This window comes from Phycodurus eques, chromosome 19 (assembly GCF_024500275.1).
Source record: "Phycodurus eques isolate BA_2022a chromosome 19, UOR_Pequ_1.1, whole genome shotgun sequence".
NCBI lineage: Eukaryota > Metazoa > Chordata > Actinopteri > Syngnathiformes > Syngnathidae > Phycodurus > Phycodurus eques.
In genome coordinates, this window is record NC_084543.1 from 12382918 (window position 1) to 12402781 (window position 19864).

Here is a 19864-nt window from a genome sequence, read left to right on the forward strand (position 1 = left end):
TTAATGTTTGTTTTCTGCTCCATTTAGACTATCCATCATGCTTGAAGATTGAACTACAATGTGGTTTTATTGTTCATCCTTGAATGCTACAAAAGATAAGGATGAAAAAAGTCCAGATAATCATTACAGTATATTTCAAATATTATAAATATAAACTATTTATTGTTGATTGACTGAGAGAAAGTAATGTTATACTGACTTATAGTGAGGCATGTGGTAACCATTTTCAACCAAACATGGCAACAAAATATGGTTCGTTACCCTATAAAGGCCTCGCTTGAATTTACAAATTTAGTTTCGGTAGAGTTTCAATTGAAAGTCATTACTTATATTCCTGGAGAATATGCCACCATATCAAGGAATTGTCTTTCCGATATAAGCTAAACTGAAGTATTTGTCCGAGCTTCATATTTGATCCAACTGCCTCTGTAGTAACAAAGCAGACAGACTGAAGGCAGAATGCTGATAGTATTTAATTACCTGCAGCCATCCCACTGCAGTATTTTATAATCTGCTCCTCTGGCTCTGCTAAAGTGATGCTTTGTCTATAAGCTTCAGTCTGCTGCACCTGGTCTTCAGGCTGAATGCTTGGCAGGTGTGTGTATGTTGGAACACAGCTGTGAGGGGGCTTTTCCCAGCTTCCCAAGACAAAAATGGGGGCAGGAGCCAGAGTTCCCCTTATTCATCCTCCTCAATCAGCATGCCAAGCAAAAGCAGCAGCAGTGGCATGCGGATAAGAAATGCATCGTGGTAATTGGTGAATTTAGGCGGCAACTGTTGAACGCCATTCAAATGGTATTAAATCCGTCAAATTAATCCTGAACTGCAATTAACAGTTAGGGGGAACAAAGAAAAGTTTTTCCCGCGCTACAAGCTACCATACAAGCTCGAATAGAACTGAATGAAATGCAGACCTGTTTACAAAAGTGGCCCCCTCAAACGCTGCGGAGATAATAACCACAGCTTACATACTTTCTACTTATAAGGTAAACTCCAAGTAGTTCTATCTCAATAAATTAGAAAAAATAAATCATTTATTTCAGCAGTTCAATTAAACATCCATCCATCCATACGTTTCGAGTCGCTTCTCCTCACTAGGGTCGCGGGCGTGCTGGAGCCCATCCCAGCTATCATCGGGCGGGAGGCGGGGTACACCCTGAACTGGTTGCCAGCCAATCGCAGGGCACATATAATCAAACACCCATTTGCACTCACATTCACACCTCCGGGCACTTTGGAGTTGTCAATTAACCCACCATGCATGTTTTTGGGATGTGCCCGGAGAAAACCCACGCAGGCACGGGGAGAACATGCAAACGCCACACAGGCGTGGCCGGGGATTGAACCCCGGTCCTCACAACTGTGAGGCAGTCGTCGACCGTGCCGCCTTCAGTTAAACAATAAACTCATATATAGATTCATTAAACATCTAGGAAAGTGACGGGATTCAAAATGATCTGGATTGTTTCCTTTTAATATACACATTTTTGGAGAGATTTTTGAATTTGGATTTTTCATTTGCTGTAAAGTATAATTATCTAAATTGGGAAAACTTTTCCTCCCAGAGGTTTCACACAGTACACTATGTGACATGGGAACTTTTAACAAAAACATTAAAGCCCAAGTCAGAATCACTGTGTATGTGCTATCATGGTCTCCTCCTACTATATGTACTTGTAGCTTGCAAAGGCATGTAAATAACACATATAAATTGACCTTTTAATTGGTTTAGGGTTCATAATTTCATTTATGAACATAATAATCACCCACACACGGAGTTTCTGAAAACTCCGTGTGTGGTGAAAGAACCAATTTAAAGCAGCGGCCGAAGCACTGTCATGTCAAAGCCTATACTTAAGCAGAGCTGCAATGCTAGCACAGATTAGTGTTAGAAAACAGTACAGCCACCATTAGGTTCTGATGAAAAGCACATGCTGAATATTCGGTCATTGTTGACGTAGGGTTGGGGGGTATTTGTGTTCGGCCATGTCATGCGGCACGCCACCACACTAATCGCTCAGTGTAATTGGGTCGGTTGGTGATTAAATGCTGCATTGAGTTGCATGCTTGCATTGCTTCTCTTCTCTTTCTCACATACTGTGGAAGCAAAGGGCATCTTGCGGATTGTCTGCAACCACTTTTCTTGTCCATTCTATGCTACTCCACTGTTTTGAATCGTTATCATCAAGGTGATATGTTATGTTATGCATTCTCAGCATATGCTTTTCTCATATCAGCACATGGCAGGCACACAACTCTTATCTATCTGGCTGTTTATTTAAGTACAGCTTTATCCTACGCCGTGCTTTCTTAATCGCCATCCTCATTATGTATCTCCCCGCATGTTTGCCTTCTTGTCTAGCTCTAAAAGGAAGGTCAGTGTACCTTCACTGCACCACTGAAGCACACATCAGCTTCATAGATACATTTGATAAAATGGAGGAATGGAATATTTTTCAGGAACCTCAAAGAGGCCCTGAGGGACTCCTCCTCACTAAGAGATACAGATTAGCCCCGTAGTGAATACCACACTCCACTGCACGCGCCTGTCTTTTCTATCCGCAAACACACATCGGTGATGTTCTATTATTAGCGATGTAACCCAAACGTGGCATGTATTGATGGCCCTCGGTGCCGTAATCGACTTGGGCAAGACATTCATACTCCCTCGGAGAGAGGAGGCTAAAATAGAGAGGGGAGAGGCAAAAACTAGGTTACTGAAGTAAGAAAGGCTGCCTCGCTCAATTTGTGGGCAGATGAACACAAGCACTGGCAGGAAGTAGTGTCCAGCGTGTGAGTGTCATTGTATTCCGTATGTAAATGTGCCTTTGTGCGAAAGACCTTGACTGAAAGTATCAACAATTCAAAACAGTGGCACTGTCTTCTGTACTCTAGTCGTGAGTGGTTTTTTTTTTTTTTTTTGACTCATTTGTGTGTGTTAGCCTATTTGCGCAAGAGCTTAGAGCTGCTTTCCGTGAGAATACCTTCATACCTGTTACTGAAAGCCTTGTCACATGACAGCATTTGGTATTCAAATTCTTGCAAGGCAATGGTCCTCCAGAGTGCCAATGTAAATCCATCTTTCCACCAAATGCTACTGTTCACTTTAGCTTGCCACATTATGGTTTGCAATGGCAGAATGATTTGGCTTAACAAATAATATATGGGAAGGGTTCAAGATATTTATTGTCATATCCACAGTAAAAACTCACCGGTAGCATTTAGTAATGGAATTCTTACTTTGTTAAAATGTAATAGATAGAGATAAGCATGTAATGAATTGATTCATTATTTTACGACCCAGCCAAAAATGTAGCGCTCTTGTAAAAGGTTGCTAAAAAAAAAAAGTTAGATACTTTGATGCATTTCACAAAAGTTATTGACAGAAGATATGATACAGTGGTGCCTTGTGGTATGAGTTTAACCCCACTTGTAACTTAAATCATCTTTCCCCATTGAAATGAATGGAAATGCTATTAATCCATTCCAGCCGCCCCCAAAACACATTTTTATGTGTAATTTGTTGTTTAATGAGGAAAATAGCACAATAATATTGTTTTTTTTTAAAAAACAAAGCAAAAATATATAATTAAATAGAATGTAAGGAATTAAACAGTCTATGCATAATGATTAATTCATTGTGGCTCCTTCTGATGTACGCGACTTGGCCACAAACAAAGAGCTTTCACAACTACAGTAGGTGATTCAGTAAGCTGCAGTAATACTGGTATTAGTCTTTTTTTCCACAGAGGATAGCGAATATATGCCTGTGTGTATTGTTATATTGTCTGTCTGTGTGTGTTGCTGCACCTTTTGTATTCAAATATACACATAGAGGCTATCCGTTACGCCATCTATGGTGTTTCCGACATATGTTAACATTAAGTTAGCTGACTTTAAGGCAAAGTTACGTGGTTGCTTTTAATACACGATGTGTGATTCTCTTTGTTTGATGTTTAGCTTGACAGCAAACTTCAAATGAGAGTGAAGCCTCGTTTTTGCAGAATTGTTCACAATCTGCCAAACTGCTGCTTGTTGAATTTAGTTGAGTTCACTGCCAGACATCATACAGCGCTCGTCTCTCAAATGTTTGCACGCAAGTCAGAGCAGAAAACTGACAGAGCGATGGCTTGGATCTCGAAAAACTCCAAGTTGGGTCCCTTAGGCACTAGTGTATAGTCTAATGTTGGTTTCCTTACATTTTGATATTTGAAACACGAGCAAATTGCATTTCATACCACTGCAGATGGTACCCTAATGTGAAGGTGCAAAACGTGACACATCGATTTATTTTGGTACCCTTCACAGGTTTTTGTTTGAACCCCCATAATATATATATATACATATATATATATATATATATATATATATATATATATATATATATATAAAACATTTATAAAATTGAATAAATAATATAAATATGTGTACTACGCCACTGCAGTTTGTACCCTGAGGGTGAGGTACATAAAAGTGGAATGGCACGAATCAGTTATTTTGGTACCTCTCCAGTGCATACCACTGGAGTTAACTTCCACAGTAAGAGGTGCCAAAACATGTTATGGTATGGATCCATTACTGTGGTACCCTTGTAAAAGGTTGCCAAACAAGTGAAGTGTTATGGAATACAAATTTTGGTACTGTTTACAAAAATTTATATGCTTTCAAAAGGGTGCCAAAATGTGGTAGTGGCTCTGAATAGAATAAGCTTTAGAAAGAGGATGGATGCATGGTATTAGGTACGCCTTTAGCCATTGGGAAACACAAAAATTGCATGCACTAACAAGCTGAACCAAAGCGTAGTGCTCGGTGGAAACTGTAAGAGTCGTGTCCTGGCAACAAGGAGTGTGAACGGACAAAGACTGCTTGATGAACACTGCAGTGCAGCGAGGCAGACAGGCAAGGGATGGCTTCTCTGCAACAACATGGGGATAAGAAGTGGGTCACTCGTAAATCCCAGATGGGTAACCCCCAAACCCCTCCATCCAACCATGCGTCCATTCATTGCCAATGAGCCTGATTGCACTGCCAAAAGCCCTGAAAAACTAGCCCAGAGCCTTGAGCGAGAGAAGCACAGGGGATGTTTGACACTGTTATGAAGAACCACAAATGGTACTGTCAAGCAAGTTCTTTGTCACTTGCTCACTTGTGCTTGAAACTTGTACTATTCCCTTGCTTCTGAATGGGACATATTTTCGGGTGCTAGGCCTATTAGTTCTACTACCACTAACAAGAATAACCCAGGGGGAAGGAAGGCTTTAGGTATGTGGTGTACAATTTTTTTTTTACTTTCCATTAGTATGCCAAAATGTGTTCATACTTTACTGCAATATAATATTGATGCACTCATCTTTGATTCTAATTTTCTCCGAAAAACTAAGCTGTAGCCAGGTTAACAAGATTCGCAAGTTCTCACAAGGGTGTACAGTATATGCATATTTAGTTTAGCACAATATATGCACTCTTTGTTTACCACGCATGCAATGTATACAGTATAAATAATACATGCCGAGAGCACATGCTTGCAGCGCCCGTGTGCAAATCTACTAAGAATTCTGCACCCACGCATTTCTTCCCAAATGAACTTAATTATGAGATTTGTTTCTGTCCGCACCTTTTGGGTAATATTTGCTAACAGCTGCCTTCTGGGGAAGAAAAATATCCTTTATAAAAACACAAGATAGCACGCATCACTTCCTTTAGTTTCTTCTGCTTTCTCTCTAGCTCCATTGCTTACCTGCAGTTTGAGTTTTCGGTGGACTTTGGAATATTATCAGTGCCTGTTTTGAACCTCCAAGAGTTGGAGGTTGGTTTATACTTATCACACAAAAGTGTCATGTGGTGAATAAGACGCATTACACAATAACTGACTATAAGCAAGCGTCAGACACAATGCCAAAAATTACACTGCCCTCGTACAAGACAACTACAATAAAATCTATACGACGGTTTTACCTTACATCAGTGTAAAAATGCCTTGTCAATATGTGATGCACTTTGCCCTGCCACGTTCCAAAAACATGCATGTTTGGTTAATTGCATCCATCCATTTTCTGTAGCACTTATAATAACTATATATAGATAGCACCTTTTAAAACAATGTTACAAGGAGCTTCAAATTAAAAACAGTCAATGAACAAAATAAAGGCTAATTGAAGACTCAAAATTGTCTACAGGTGTGAATGCTTTGTTCTGTACTGTATGTGTCCTGCGATGGACTGGTGAGCAGTCCAGAATGTACCTCGCCTTAAGCCAAGACAGACAAACAAGCACTATAGAAAATGGATAGATTTATTTTGGTTGGTTTTGTAATTTATCACAAATTATGTACACTTCATTCATCTCTCCATATGGCCACTACTTGAGGAATTAGTGTAGATCCTATATGATGCCATTGCCACTTCACTTAATTCCAAATCACAATTTCTGCATTACATCTACCATAATTAGTTGAAAAGAAAGAGAGAACAAAAATATCAAGCAGTGGCTGTTCTGGTAGTTAGTTGTGCTATGATTTGTTTCCAGTCAAATTCATATAAAAAAAAAAAAAATCAATATGAAACACTGGAAAGTTCATTTTTTTCCCCAAAAGAAGAAAATGTTCAAACTGAACCTGGAATGGTATTTAGATGCATTTACATTTAGGCACCAGAAGATAGATATTGTGGGTCAGAGGAGGCAGTCATGCATAAATCAAATCTGTTGCGCTGCTGGCAGTGCTCTGCGCAATGAATTATGTATCATTTATAACAATTAACTGTTGATCTTAGGACAGACCAGAGCTGGTGGAACAATTTAAAAACAACATGAAAAGAGGACAGGATAACAAAGACAGTAGAATATATTGGAATTCCCGAGAAGAAATCTCAGCTTGTTTGAATGCACTGAAGATTAAAATCAATACAAACATGCAGCTGGACTAAATGACTCTGGCACAGCCAAATAAAATCCAATTTCTTGCTGGTATAACATGAGAGAGAGACAAGCAGAGGAGCACAATCTTTGAGCACAGTGATTCCTCTCGCATGTATGCAAAATTCTCAGCTTCAGCTCCTTCTACTGATGTTTGTGAATATTCACTCAAATTTCCCAAGCATAGTAATATTGACATCACAGAATGATTTCCATCATATCACACCTGCACATTCACATTCTCCCATGCATGCATGCATCATCTGTCGATTAATATGAAACAGCTGCGACCGTGTGTGGAGAGGAAGATGTGCAGACGGGAATGCGAATGTCAATCTCTCCACATCTGAAAGTAAGCCCCATTTATTTCACATTTTTCCTTGGTCATACGTTGTTCCACAGTGGGCTGGACGATACCAGGTTTGTCTCGCAGGTCTGATCATCGAGGTTTGAATCTTGGCTATGGCCTTCCTGTGTAGAGTTTGGATGTTCTCACAGCACTTGTGTTTTGCACCCACAAAAATAGATACTGGAGATGTTAGGTTCATTACAAACTCAAAATGTATGAATAGGAATGGTTGTATGTCTATATGTGCCCCGCGAATGACGACTGGCGACCAGTCTATGGTGAACCTGTCTTTCGTCCAAAGTCAGCTGGGATAGGCTCCGGCTCACCCACAACCCTAATGAGAAGAAGCGCTACTGTAGAAGATGGATGGACAAATATATTGCTACTACCTAGCATTACTATCACATTGTCAGTTTCAAGCATTTATTCATCCATTTTTAGGTATACATTTATAGAACTGAATAAAAATCGGTTTCAGGATGTTATGTCGACCTCTTATTTGTTGGAATTAATCATTTTTTTGCCCATCGGAAATAATGGAAATGATCAAGTGTAAAACTATTGCTATCATCGACTCTTTATTAACTGTACATGGACCTGTAAAAAGAAAACATAAAACAAAAGGAAGAAAATGGTGAATATTAAAATGGGAAAACTATTAAGGTAATCCTCGAAGTATCTCAAAGACTCATGTTGCCTGCAAGTCTTTGAGAGATATGCAGAGGTTTGACGTGATGTCATGCATGCTGCAGTGCTTGAAGGTTGCACTTTATTATCATTATTGTTGTAACATTCTACTGAGTAGGCAGGAAATTTCACTTCCATTTCTGACACATTTCATCATACACACATGAAATGCACACAAAACATTTATTCGACACATGATACAGCAAAAAAAAAAAAAAAAAAAAAGTAACAATTGTGTACAGGGGGTCCAATTCAAGACTAGACTGAATGTGAAAGCTTCGAAGCATTGAAAACACAAGGCTAAAAGCAGCAGGAGCTCCAATCCGATGTGGTTCCTGCTTTTATGTACAGGTCCAAGTATAGATTCCTTCACTGCACCTTTTCACACCACGTCTGTTGACTCCATTCTTTATTTTCCTCTCTTCTCTTTTCCAAGCTTTATGCTCGGTTGGCCTTATCTCCTTGCCGCTGCGCGTTTTTATTTTTATTTTTATTTAACCTGTTCAACTGCAGAGCATAATAATACAGTAGTGGGGAGAATCGTAAATGTGGTGGGGAAGGATCAGATAATCTCTCCATTCATTTCCCAAGATTCCTGGGGGACTGTGATTCAACGGTCGAATATGACGCCAGGTGCCAGCCGTCGTCATCACAATCTGTGCTCACACTGAGTCCCCGACCGCGCGAAAAAACCTTTAATACTTCACAAAAGCAAAGGTCTTAGAGCCATGAGCAATAAATAAAATGATGAGCTAACGAACCCTGTGTATTTGGCAGATATTAATCTGCACACATACTTACCTCCATGGCTCACAATTGAGTTTTACAAAATAGGCATATTCAAATGTATCGAATCTATTTTCACGTGTTATTATCTAAAAAAAACATCCATACTTTCAATTTAAGCGACAATGATGCCATACGGGTTCCGCAGAAAGAGGGAAGAGGCGGAGTCTCTCAGACAATTCAGGGTTCAAGAGTGTTTATAGATTTGTTCTCAAGCTTTAAATGTGTTAATAATGTGTAAAAGTAACGGACGAACTTGGGACAGACCAAAAAAGTATCTTCATCATCGGCGGTCACTGTGGGTGAGTACAACGATCCTCCTTCATTGGTCCTTGTGGGTCTTCAGGTGGGCGTAGAGGCAGATCCTGGAGCCGCGTACTTTGGTGCAGTGTGGGCAGCGGTGGGGTGTAGAAGACGCGCATTTGGCCTTTGTGGAGGAAACGAGCTCCTTTCTGCGGCTGCTTCTCACTTCTGCAGCACGGCGGAGATCGACATCGAAATTGGTCAGCTCCCTCTCGGACAAGCTGTCTCCATGTCGCCCTGTTGGCTGCTCTGGCCTCCCAGGTTTCAGGGTCTATTTTAATGTTGTCCTTGTACTGTTTCTTTTGGCCTCCTTGGATGCGCTGTCCTGTATGGACAGAGTCTCATTATGCATTCAGTCGGCATTTTCTCCTTTGGCCCTTACTCGTGATACTGAGGTAGTTCTGGCTGTGTGATGATACCAGGTGGACAAAATAAAGCACAAGATATGACCTTCAGTGCTTTCATTGGCTCCTAAAGCAGGTTATTAAATATCCTGGTGTAAATCCCCCAAGCTTTTTGTGTTGGTTGTATACAACCGAAATGCATTCTATGCTTGTGCTATAAAATCGGGTAACACGTTGTTTATTTCTTATTTCTTTTTTCTTAACAGGAGGTAAACAGATTTTGATGATAAATCTCAAGAAAAAAACAAAAACAGCAGTTAAAAGGTAGAGGAGAAATGAAGCAGGATAAGCGCTGTGATCAGAGCAATAAAAAAACAAAACTGTGGTGTTTTCGTGAGGCGTTCCAGGCTGGTAATGTGACACAAGCGCAGACAGACACAAGCTCTGTCAGCGCAAAAAGCCCAGCATCATGACGCATTTTGACCAGCCACATGTCCCCTAGCCGCAGGCCGGCACCAGCAGGGCTGGGGGTGGTGGGTTTGGTGTCCATATGTATGCATGAGGGCGGGAGGGTGAGCTGAAGAGGGGCGCCAACGTGGCCCTTCCTCCTCCGGGCAGGGTGGCGTATGAGCCAGGGCATACTGACGCCTGTGGGCAAGATAGAGACGAACGGAGCCTCCCCTCTAAAGACTCGGGTGCCGTGGATGCGGCGTGCGGATCGCGCGAAGGTTCACAAATGTGCCTCAGCGTGAGCTGTGAGTTTTACATGGAGTTTTACATCAAGCAGTGATCCAGGAAAATCTGCTGCCTGCCCTCAGGCTGCAGGACGAGAAGTGTGTGCATGTTGCAGTGGCACATGACTGGGAGCTTTTTGGTGTCCATATGCATGTGTGAAATAGGGATTAGGAAGATCAGCACTATGCATGAATACGTTGTCATAATACCGTAAGTAGAAAATAAAACTGTGCTTGGCTTGTCTGGAGTCTACAACAAACTAGTTCCTTCTTCATTTTTATCGTACCGCATCTTAATTGGAATGCATTGTTTTGGGTTTTTTTTTTTGGGGCATACATTTAATAGGGGCATTTTATTGAAAGTTGACATTTTAATTGTTTTTATTCAAATAGTTGGGTCTCTAGTGTGCTTGTACACCCACAAGTGTGAAATTGCACAACTAATTAAATGTGAGATACCCATTGTTTTGCACAAACTGTTTTGAATTATGATGTCACAATTGGACTACTTTCACAATACCACCATGACACAGTTAGTCCACAGTCCCAGCTGTTTTGTTTTTGATGGATCTACAAACGAAAAGTGATGTTGTTGCTTTTTGCCAAATCATTCAAAACAAGGCTATCATTAAATCATTAAAAACACGTAAGAATGCACAGTTTTGTTCATACTCGCCCTCATTCACTCGTCACGCACTCTCAGATGATGAGTTCTAGTCTATTATCATTCTAGAACATAGCTGTAACATGTACAGCTCTGCCAGTGATATTGTATGATTGTATAAGCAGCACAGAGCATTGCAACCATTAGAATAACAATGTTGTAACAGAAGCAGATTACACCGGATTTAACACGGCACAACACAGCCACATGTGGACTAACAATCCCATATGATCTTTGCCTTCACGGTATGTTCAACAGTCAGCAGTATTACCGTTCACAGGAACGTTGCGGTTTGAATAATAAAGATGCCTGCATTCAACTGAGCAAACACACACAAGCGTCGCAAATAAAACCCACTGTGTTTTCGGCTATTACAACATGTTTTGGTTAATAATTAGGTTTGCGCTTGACTTCCCGTGACAGAAAAGTGTCAAAATATTTGTAATTCTCTTATTATATCGAATGATTAAAACGAGTCAGTGTCGCAGTTAATTACAATCCAGTGGCAATAACCACCTGTTTAAACACAAAGATGGGAGCTCTTTCATCCGATTCTGTGACAGCCTGGCAGCGCTGTCTACAGTAGATACTCCTATGGTGCTACAACCCCAATTCCAATGAAGTTGGGACGTTGTGTTCAACATAAATAAAAACAGAATACAATGATTTGCAAATCATGTTCAACCTATATTTAATTGAATACACTACAAAGACAAGATATTTAATGTTCAAACTGATAAACTTGATTGTTTTTAGCAAATAATCATTAACTTAGAATTTTATGTCTGCAACACGTTCCAAAAATCCAAGGCTGGTAACTCAAAAAAGTCATACGCTAAGGCACTTGTAAGCAGGGCTTGATAATAACTTTTTTGCTCAACAGTCACTGAGGCCACTCAGCATTTTCACTAGCCACAATTTTGTTGTTGGATAATTACATTTAATATTATTACATCTAACTATGTAAATGATCCCCATGCACACTCAAAACAAGACGAAATAAATTTTCCATGCTACAAGAACCACCATACATATCAGACTTCTGAGTCTGCACCTCCCCACAGACCTGGATATTTGGCTACTTGGCGGGCGTTAATGTCAAGCCCTGCTCGTAAGTCAAGGTACCGCTGTAAAGACATTTTTATCTCCCCCAAACACAAACGTGTCAAGGCAAGGGGAATGGTTTTGATTGTCACGTGGAGGACGGTTAGGTTTTTGTCGACAAAGCCAATTTCTGTGAAATCCCGTGGAGGACTAGCACAGAGAACAGAAATGTTGGTAAAATCCTGTGAAAAATGTGGATAGAAGAATTTATTTTCTCTTTCTGCTGTTTAAACAATCACTGAACCCCTGCCCCAGAATGCAAATGGGAGAGTGTATTACTAACATCTTACATCAGTGTCAACCAGAAAGTCGCCTTCAAAGTAACAAATGGACGAGCAAACTAATACAATTTTTTAAGGTTTTCCTTTTTGTTAGAATGATTTATTTTGATAACCTAGGATCAATAATGATATGGTCCCCGTTGTTCTGAAACAGGAAGTGGCTTTATAATATCAACAAACTAACACAACTGGATTATGTTAATGGATCAACCTTTGCATAGGTCTGCGCTCCACTCAGCCAAACTAGTTTATTTTCTCACCTTTTTTCAAACTGTCGGCTCGGGTCATTCGCTATTACACCAAGCAATAGAGATTTTACTGATAACCTGTATGTTAGCAAAATGCATTCAATGGTTTGTGGTTTTCATGTACACAGGCAGTACTCTAGACCTGTTTCACAGGTTGCCCAGATACATTACACAGGTGTTCCATCAAATCAAGTGAACTAGAACTCAGGGGGTAGTTGACTGCAAGCCTCGGTCTACATGTAAAAGCTCTTTAAGAAAAAAAAAAAACAAAAATCCACTCATTTACTATACTTCTCTTATTTCTCATCATTTGCTAAAACTAAAATTCCTTCTCCTCTCACAGCTTCCCAGTCACGGTCTCTCTGTGTTGACAGCTTCCTGTCCACGCTCCCTCTGTGCCTAAACGAAGTGGATTTCTGTCATCAAGTTGATGCTGACTGTGCGGCGCCTGGGTCTTCACGAACAGGCGTCTAATGGGGTCTTGTGGCTGCTGTGGGGCCTCAATTAAGATAATTAGGCAGGGAAAGGGTGCAGGAAAGAGACCCTGGAGAGACTGAAGAGGCACTACCGAACACTGCAAGGTTCCCAGCCTGAAGACTTACTGCCTTGTTGTCTTGTGCCTTGCCTTTGTCTGGTTGTCTTCTCCAAGGTATATTGTAGCTAATAACCTGTGACAGAGTGCAATCTGAAGCCCATACAATCGGAGCAATCCAGCTACGTTCTCGTATGTAAATGATATATTTCCAATAAGAGAAACAAGCATAGGCATAAGCACACAAAGGGTACAAAATGTTCCTGCCTCACACTTAGCTGTTTTACAAGCATGGGAGTTAGTGAGAAAGACTTTGAAATTTGACTTGTATGAAAAAACCCTAAATGAATTCTAAAATATGCTATTATGCCAAAATGCCAAACAAGAACACACAGAGAACAGACGTCCGCTAAGGTCTAAACTTTCAAAATCAATTCTAAAAAAAAAGTTGCCATGCTCTATCACATAGTTAATCTGGATTAAATCTGGAGTAAATCTTTTATCTGCCTACTTCTGTAAACTACTCATTTTTTGTGTCTGTGAGCCCTACTGTTGCGTAACATTGGGGCTAATACACATAGTAACCACCAGTGATGCCGGTAACGCGTTACATAGTAACTCAAAAAATCCACCATTTTGAGTAACAAGCAAAGTAAATCTTTACTTTTCCTAGGAAAGCAATTAGACTACAGTTACTTCTTCAATCCAACAATAGTTACATTTGCATCATCATTGTCTCTCACCAAACAGTAATTAGTAGCTGGTGATTCAAACAAAGAGCAGTCAGAGTGTGCAGTCGCATTTTAACCAAGACCATTGTTTTTTGTTTTTTGTTTGGTTTTTTTTCAACAAAAGGAAGAAAGTGATTGGGAAGTGATTGTTGTTTCTACAATGCACAGTGACGGTGGAATACCATAAAAGTGCAAAGAAATGCACGATTTCACTGTCGCCACACTATTTTTGTTATTTTTCTGAGTAAAAAGTGTATTTGATTGTTGTTATTTTTATTTACACATTAAGAATACAGTTTTACTGACGTGTTAAACGCGCAGGCGACACGGTGTTTGACTGGTTAGAGCGTCTGCCTCGCAGTTTTGAGGACTGGGGTTCAATCCCCGGCCCCGCCTGTGTGGAGTTTGCATGTTCTCCCCGTGCCTGCGTGGGTTTTCTCCAGGCACTCCGGTTTCCTCCCACGTCCCAAAAACATGCATGAATTGGAGACTCTAAATTGCCCGTTGTGGGTTAATTATTCATACCGAGTGCGCGATCATCATTCGGTCATCGAGGGTCAGTACTGACTCACCGAAAGAATCACAATACTTAGCTTGAATAATATTTACAATGAAAAGTGAGAACTCTCAACTTCGTCTGTGAGCTGGTTGAACACACTGCACGGCTGACGTCGCGTAGTAAGAAAAAAAGTTTTCTCGCTCTTCACATCAAAATTACTGTGGTGGGAGCAATGGTGTGTTTGTGTGTGTGTATGTGACTCACTTTCACGTTTACGTACACACACACACACACACACACACACACACACAGTTGCGTTCATGGACCACAATCGGCAGTGTACTGAGAATAGTGTGCTTGTTTACGTTTAGGAACTTACTCTATTGTGCTAGCATGTCAGTTGCTGATTGTTGCTGATTTATTTTAAGTTATTGCTTCATGTTGATGACATGATTCTGTAACTTGTGTGGCGTAACAAGTACGTAAGTACAAGTAATGGGTATGGTTAAGCTAATGCTATTTTTGTACTGTAGATAAGTAATATTCCTGCCACTTGGCAGCTGCCGAAAGTAACTAAAAAGTTACTTTTTTCGAACTTAGTTACTTTTGAAAAAATTAATCAGCTAAGTAACTAAGTTACTTTTAAGCTCAAATAATCAGTAAAGTCAATAACTGTGCCACATACACACAGTGTAGCATATGAACTTGCCTACATGAGTGAAAACGCTTTTTTTTTTTTGATAGGTGCAAAATTTCCACACTGTATAGGCTCTGGGAAAAGCTGCTGTTTAATCCACTAGCTCCACCACGGTCGATCCATACTCACCATTGGCCAAGCAGTATAAATCTGGCGAAATAGGGTGTGTAAATTGGACGTAATTCTTCATTTGTATTTATTATTATTTTTTTTTAATTATTTTTTTTTTATGAAAGCATGCCGGAGACATGTTATGAAGACTCTTGGTAACTGTTTTAAATTGTAAAATAAAAATGCCTAATAGGCCTCCTTTCAGATTTCTCTGCTTTTCCCATCAGGCTGAGCTTCAAGCAGAAAGCACTACACCACAGACACGTCACAGATAGCTTGGTCCTGCGCAGTCATGTTCGCTTTCACAGCCTCTCTTCGCCTATGTATTTTCAGCCTGCCCTGTGACTCGGATCTCTAACTGAGGCTCTCGCTTCCGCTCTGACACTCTGCAATCTGATGTGAAACAGTGAAGGCTTCAGTGACAGCAGGGACCGAAAGGTCAAGCCACTTTTTTTATGGGATACAGCCAGCTTCTTTTTGACAGGTTTGCAGAGTGCATTAAAAAAAAAAAAAAAAAAGTAGCAAAAACCACTCATGTGTGCTCCTCCGCTTACACACAAATATTCATATTCATAAGACGAAGATGGAGTATTTTGCAGACAAGGCCTTTCCTCATGCCTGTGCAATCTCACAAGAAATTACCTATTAAAACTTTATCTTCTTATCTCGGAATGTTAAGGAAAATATTATAACTGCTGGGAGAAGATAATTAATCCTGCAAATGGGGAACTGCATTGTGAATACAGCGTACTCCATGTGCATGCAGCAATCTCTTTTGTCTTATTACAGCTACCCGTGCACCTGAAGCTCTAATGTGAGACCCCCAATGTCAGATACATCACTGTCAATATTGATTAAAGTGTGAGAAATCGGAGCAATGATTCATTCATACTAATATACAATTACCCTGTTAATTAAATCCGACTGGGATGTATTGCTGTTAATTGTTCGGCAGTCAAAGCATCCATTGCCGCAGATATTTTGGTTTGTGTGTACGGTGCACCACAGTGCGGTATTATTTCTAGCCTGTAAGCATTTTATGGGTTTATGGGAACTTATCATCTCATCCTTCAAGTTTGACAAATGAAAGGCATTTGTCAAATTATTAAATAATAAATGAAATTACCGACAACACCGCTTGTTTGAGCAACTGTACTCCTAAATGGACTTCCATCCGCTCATGTGTTAAATGTATGAGAACAACCCTGCACTAAAATCTGATAAGATCGGTTGCTGTTTAAATTTCTACCTTCTGTCAGTAATATGCAGTGGAAACTACGCCTTGCGTAAAAAAGTTTACATTTACATTTAGCGTCACAATGTATATGGTATGGTATGACTTGTTATTAAAGTTAAGGTAATGTGTTTTCTTTCAGTTTTCATATATTTTAAAGTGCACAACTCACCCTTGCGTTACAGGGGTCCTCGGTTTTACGACGGAGTTCGGTTCCTACGGTTGCGACGTAACCCGAATTTGTAGGTAAGTGGAAATGTGCCATAATTACTTAACTAGACAGTGAATATTTGGAAGAAAAAAAAAATATATATATATTCAGGTTCTTTTTATTATTATTATTGCATAGTAATTTAGTTAGTTAGTTAGTTTTCTTCGCTCTGGCTAATTTGTCCATTAGTGTGACTGAGTAAGAATGGTTTCTAGCCTGTGTAGGCCCTGTGATTGGCTGGTCCAGGTTGTACACTGCGATTTGCCCAAAGTTAGCCCCAGCTCACTTACAACCAGAATGAGTATAAGCAGTATGGAAAATGCATGGATGGACTATAACCAGTGATGAACATTTTGTCACACTCGTGTGACAATCAAGAATGTTTTTGAAAGAGATCCTCTGTGTCATGGCTCACCCTTACCCCATTTAACATTTGTCACTGAAGCTGAGAAAGTGTTTAGTTGTTTTTTACACTTGAATACCAATTGTTCACTTGTATGACTGTTAATGAAGGTTTATGATTGCAGTTTTGATCCTTGAATGGCTACCCTCCTCCTCCCCTTTCTGTGGAAATGTTTAGGGGAATTCTGGAAAAAAATAAATAAAATAAATGTAGATCAGCATAAGCAGTGTGGTGATCTACAGTAGTGGTTAGCACATCTGCCTCCGGTTTAGAGATTAAGGGTTCGACTCTCAGTTTTGGCCTTCATGTGCGACATTTGCATGTTCTTGCAGAGTGTTCTTCAGGGACTCGAGTTCCCTCCCACATTCCCAAAGTATGCTTGTTAAGGTCATTGAAAACTATGTCCAGGGTGGACACCATCTCTCGCCCAAAGTGAGGTCACTCATGACCCTAATGAGGACAAGCGCGATAGAAAATCAGTAGTATCTCAGTAGCTCAGCATGCTACTGAGCTCCTGAGGTTTCACTTTGAGATGAGACATGATTATTGTTTCTAGTCCAAAAAGACAATTTGAAAGTTATCCTGAATTAAGTTCCAATTGCCCAAGAGGTTTTCTCTGCATACAGTACTAGTAAAAGGAAATCCTTCAGAGCTTCAGAGATGGCTGCTACCATCAATGTGGGTATTTGCCACTAAGATCTTTTATACTCCCCAGTACATTATGCTGTTCCCGCTGCCTATTCTCACTTCCGCTCTTTCCCCGAGCCTCCCTTTTTTGTCTCTTCAGCTCTTTGACGCTGAGAGTGAAACGCTGCAGGATTTTCAGCCTTTGAGGATTCAAACTGACACTATTGGGTATTGAGACAAAGTCAGCCAGCCAGTCAGTCCAGCTGGGAATATAAACACAAGTAACATGTCCATTCTTAGTAGACTGCCAGGGCGCCTGCAACGGCACAAGATTCCCCAACATTACTAATACGTCAGGCCATTGCCTTATTCATTAATATTGTTTGTCTCCCGCTTGTTGTGAACGTGCATTTGTGGTTAAAAACGATCACAGACGCAGCAAAGCATGATTGCCTGCAGTTCTGAATCCCTCTTGACAAAAGAATGAAAAGTGTCCTGTCGAGGGGAGTACATATGTGATGAAACAGCAGCCCTCGTCAGAGCTCTATTCACAGAAAAATTGTTGATTGACATTCACAAAAGACTTAAAGGAATTGTATTCCCTTGACAAGGACCGCAAAGAGTTGCCAGACCAGGTCCATTGATGCCAGTAATGAGGTAATCTTCCCATCAGCTATAATCAGTATGTGTGCTAAGAATAGATTTTATAGCACAAACCAGTGCTATATGGGAACAAATCTCCTTTCAGCAGCACAAGCGTGTGGGCCATTTAACCTTTTAGCACTTGTCTTTGCGTCGCAATTACAACGCATTCATTGTCCTCTTGCCTTCTCTTTGCATTCACACTGATACGATAATGCCCTTTCAGTCTATGCATCTGATAATTATTTAAAACAGGAATAATGTGTGTATCCGGCAAATCCATACCTAATTCCTATCCAAGCCAACTTCCCTCTCTGCCCCTGTAATGAATCGTTTCCAATGCCAGTGGAAGAAGTCCTGAACCAATCAGGCTGGCTGTCTTCTATCGAGGCTCCTTTTTCCGATCTCAGAGGTTAATAACAGTCCACATATGATTACCCACAAGCCCGAGGATTAGAGGGTTCAGAGTGTAGATTCCGCACTGCAAATAGTAATCGCCATTTCACAGCAGCGTCCACTCAGGTGATAGGCTGCCCCACTATCTCATCTCTCCCACTGTGAGGACAGAAAAAGATTCCCACTCACAAAGAGCAATAAACTGCAAGTGTTATTTTTTTCGCTTTCATGCCAACAATTTTAAATAATAGCAACCTATGTTTTCTCACCCTATGATGTATTGTTATCACAAAGTTGTTCTTGTTGTTTGTCAGGAATGGCTATTGTGATGCAGCGACAGTATTTCTCAAATACAATTTGATAAAATATTATTGTTATTAAATATTTTTTTAAATAAACCAAATAATAAGCACAAAAAGATACGCTTTATGGCATTGGCAGCAGTCAATAGTGCTTGTCAAATCCTATAAAAGATCAGCATCTTCACTGGTAAGTGTCCACTGGCTTGTGGAGCATTAAAGGATCTAAGAAAATGGAACTACACAAGGAAAGGAACACTAATTGTATAACTAAGCAGAGGTCATCACCCAAACATTGACAATTGGTTTTGGTTGTTGCTTTAAAGACCTATAAGTACTTTGAAGTGGTAGCACTGCTCCATATTAATAGTGCATCATCAGGTCTGTTCATATTTGTGCGTTTATGTTGTGTGATCTTGGATGTTAAAACACAATGAAGCTTGGTCGTACAGTATAAGCAGCCCGCAGGACTCTGGTTAAATAGATGGCATTCGGATGCTCTCTGCTCTACCCCATATACCACCCTTGAAACTCCCAGCCAACAAACCCTCACTCTCTCTCTCTCTCGCTCTCTCTCACTCTCTCTCTCTCTCTCTCTCTCTCTCTCACACACACACACACACACACACACACTTCTCTTCAACTCAAACACCCACTTCTTATTCTGGTTACATCACGTGGTCGTGAACCACATAATGCACATACTTTGTGAAAATCATGCATAATCTGGTTAGTGCAAAAGTAAAAAAAAAAAAAAAAATGAAAAAAAAATACTACTGAAGCTACATACAGTACATGTCGTATCCAGCCATTTGGGGTTGGAATCATAAAACCTCGGAGTTTCATAACCAAACTTGCGCAGACACCAAAATGTACAGACTCAAGCGTCAGTAAATGATTGCCAAATGAAGCATTACAGTAGCAGGGCACAACAGTTGCGAAAAACAAACGAACTTACGGAGGTTCGCAGGCCTGGAAACATAGTGATTGGAATGCATGCCTTGGGCCTCCTCTCCCCGATACTGCTCACCTGGACACCCGCCCTGCAGCACATTGGCCACCGCCCTGTA

At 40.4% G+C, this 19864-nt stretch overlaps 1 protein-coding gene across 1 annotated transcript in view; it reads right to left on the reverse strand.

Annotated features, from left to right (window-relative positions):
• shisa9a (shisa family member 9a) overlaps positions 1-19864 on the reverse strand; it is a 44790-nt gene that overhangs the window by 23147 nt on the left and 1779 nt on the right. Inside the window, exon 2 of the mRNA XM_061706372.1 lies at positions 19753-19859. Within this exon, the coding sequence (XP_061562356.1) occupies positions 19753-19859 (107 nt within the window). The remainder of the gene's footprint in view (positions 1-19752; positions 19860-19864) is intronic.